This window comes from Gavialis gangeticus, unplaced genomic scaffold (assembly GCF_001723915.1).
Source record: "Gavialis gangeticus isolate Ggan-Ray unplaced genomic scaffold, GavGan_comp1, whole genome shotgun sequence".
In the NCBI taxonomy this organism is placed as follows: domain Eukaryota; kingdom Metazoa; phylum Chordata; order Crocodylia; family Gavialidae; genus Gavialis; species Gavialis gangeticus.
This window is the reverse complement of record NW_017729031.1, coordinates 118,957,249-118,960,311: the sequence shown is the minus strand read 5'-3', so window position 1 is coordinate 118,960,311 and position 3,063 is coordinate 118,957,249. Positions and strand designations below refer to the sequence as shown.

General features: G+C 43.5%; 1 protein-coding gene across 1 annotated transcript in view; it reads left to right on the top strand.

The window, feature by feature from the left end:
• The window catches only part of KPNB1 (karyopherin subunit beta 1), a 41,177-nt gene extending 38,720 nt beyond the window's left edge, over positions 1-2,457 (top strand). Inside the window, exon 20 of the mRNA XM_019523694.1 lies at positions 1,282-2,457. Coding sequence (XP_019379239.1) covers positions 1,282-1,525 — 244 coding nt within the window. The 3' untranslated portion in view covers positions 1,526-2,457. The remainder of the gene's footprint in view (positions 1-1,281) is intronic.
• The last annotated feature ends 606 nt before the right edge of the window (positions 2,458-3,063 follow it).

Below are 3,063 nucleotides of genomic sequence, written 5' to 3'. Positions count from 1 at the left end.
CCGGGTTCAGAATGCAGTCAAAGTGCTGACCTTTGAACCAGTGTACAAAAAAAAAAAAAAAATCCCAGGTGCTTGGAAAAAAGGAAAAGCTCTGATGGCAAATTGGGAGAGCTGACCAGCTCCTAAAGCATTGGTGAGGGAAAGGCCTGGGTCACATTTCTATTAATGCCTTTTATTTTTATTTTGTTTCTTGAGGTGGGGTGGGATTTCCTAAAAAGCCATTCCTGAAGTTGGGGAGGGGGCATGGAGGGGAGAAATCTGATCATTCCTCAGTGCTACCTGTTTCTGTCCTGTGTGGCTGTTCAGCTGTAGACAGCAGGAGAATAAAGTACACTGAGACAGTAGTGGAAATAAATCTGGCGTCTCATGTTTTTTGTTCCAGGGAATGAGTTCTTCTACTAATGCTTAACACCTTGAGCTTCCATACAAGCCACACTCCCATAGTATAGTAGTGAGGAGAAACTAATTTACTCACTCCAGTATTGGTGCTGAAACCTGCAACTGCTCTCCTTTTAATCCTGATATAGCTGGGGTTTGGAGAGGGAGATAAATGCCTTGTGTATAATGTTAAAGCACCAGTGTTGCTGCCTGGCAGACTCTTAATTAATGGAATAAATCGTTGACTTTTTTTTAATGTGCCATTTCAATGCTAGGATCACAATGTGCTTGTTTCAGCAAAGCATTTTGTTAGCTTGCAGCCTGGGCTTTGCACTGGTTTTTGCTCTGCCCCCAAGATAGGGGTTACAGTGGGATACTGGAGGGCTACTGCTGAGAGGAAATACTGCTGTCTGGAAATAGCTTTTATGGCAAGTGGTGGCTCCATTCGTATTGTGCTGCTGCACTTTGTATCTTGATCTTTTTCTTTTGCTAATCAAATGCCTTGCCAGAGGCATTTACTGTACTGCTCTTGGACTTGAATGGAAAAAGTTAATGTAATCTTTACAGTACCCACTTTAATGCAGTCCTAGTATTTTTAACTTGGAACCAAGCTACTGCATTAACTTTCTCAAGTCCATCAAAGTATTGACATCCAGGCCACATGAACAACCAGTGCTTGGTGTTCATTTGGGTTTTGACACCAAGTGCTTTTCGATAAATTTTTAATCTCTGGCAACACTTCTGAAGTGCTGTTACTATGCCACCTACCAATTGGCAGTTGTGAGCTGTTAGTGACTAGAAGAGTCCCACTTACTAACAAATTGGTAGCATTGATTTATTTACCTTCTAAATAAAAGCTGCTTTATTTTTGTTTTAACCTTTTTTCTGCTTTGTTTTATATAGTTGCTGCTGCTTCTCTTGCCAGAAACCTTCCTCCCCTGCACTGCTCAGTGAGACTGTGTGGGCGTGCACTCTGAATGACATGCTCTCATCTGCTTCCTGTTTGGGGGAGCTGGAGGTGACAGGGATGTGTCATCCGCCCATGTGTGCTATTCAGACACACAGGAATAACAGTGCGATGCAAAACTATTTCCAGGAACAAGAGTCTGGCCTCTTCTATCAGTGGTTGTCTTTTGGGTTCCTTTGAGGTTTAATATCATCTACGTTCTCTTGTGTGCATTTGTGTACCTTGACAGGGGATGGTATCTTGGCAAGAGTGGATTAGCTTGCTAAATGCCTTGTTCTTCAATATGACTAAAGCAGTTGTGACCAACCTTTTTGTCCTGTGAGCCAGCTGAGCAGTGCCACGTCTGTCTGCAGGCCGGATCTGGCCTGTGGGTGACTGCGTGGTAACAACGGCCTAGCCAGGGCTCAATGCACAGCTATGTGGGGCTAGGAAATTTGGCAGCAGGGTGGCAGTGGCAGTGCTAATTGCTACTACTTTCTCACCACCAAATTTCCAGACTCCTGAACTGAAGCACAGTTTGTGATCAGGAAAGAGATGTAGAGATCAACCATGGAGGAAAAACTGATTGGCTGGGAGGTGAGCTAAACTACAGGAATCTGTTTACTTAGTCTTTACAAACCAGGCTTAAGGGTGTTAACACCTTCTGCAAACCATGGAGGTGATAAAGTAGTCTTGCTCCATCATGTAGGAGCATGTACTGAGGTTCTCTTTAATGAGGGGAAGCTTTGTCCATCATTGAAAGTACTGCCCGCTGTGGAATGCAGTGGTTGCTGCCAGCACATAGCAAAGCTCTAGGATGGTGAAGTGGGTATGTCGCACTAAAAGGCATCACAGGGAAGCAGAGTGTAATTATCCACCATGTAATTTAGTGAATTTTAATGGTTTTGACATTTACCTCTTAGGTAAAGTTTTCCCAGCATTTTTAATGACTGAGTGGGCAGGTCCTACAGCTCAGCTCTTAACCGTGACTTCTTCCAAGTTGTAACTTGTGCACTAAGCACAGGTGTGTCTGGAGAGCTGGCTTAAGACATGGTGATATTGTAGCTTTTTTTCAACTAGAAGAGGTGTTAAAATAGATTAAAATATACTCTTTTTTCATGTAAGCAAATGCATTACCAGTGGTCTGTGACTGCAAGTGGGAAGTAAGCTGTTCATACAAGAAAACTTGAGAACCAGTGTCTTGTCCAAACTTAAAGCTGGAATTTTTAATGAAAAGCAACCAAATGGTGCCTAGTGTCTCTACTTGGTAGGAGATCCTGTAGTCTGCCTTAAGTGAACCAGTTTGGACAATGAACACTTTTACACATGCTCCAGGAATGGGGAGGGGTGGGGGTGCTCAGTGCTTTAATTAGTGGTTCTAAGCTAAAATGCTGCCATGTCTCCTGTATCAGTGTCCCCACAGTTAAAAATGGCATGAGGATGCTTGAACTAAAGTTTGTTCCATGAGCTTTAGTTCCAGCACCTCTGCCACTATTTTTAAGCGTGGGAACACTGATACACAAGATGCAGGGGGCTGCTGGAGCGCAGCAGTTGTCATGCTCCAGCAGACTCGATTTAATTGTCTGCTTCAGCACACTAGAATTCCAGCGCATCAGAGCAGTCTCTGTGCTAGTGTATAGGCAGGTGCCCAATGAATATGGGCACTTTCTATACTCTCTCCTAAATATGTGGCAAATAATCAAGGTGAGAAATCCAGCAACTGCATATCTTGACAGCTT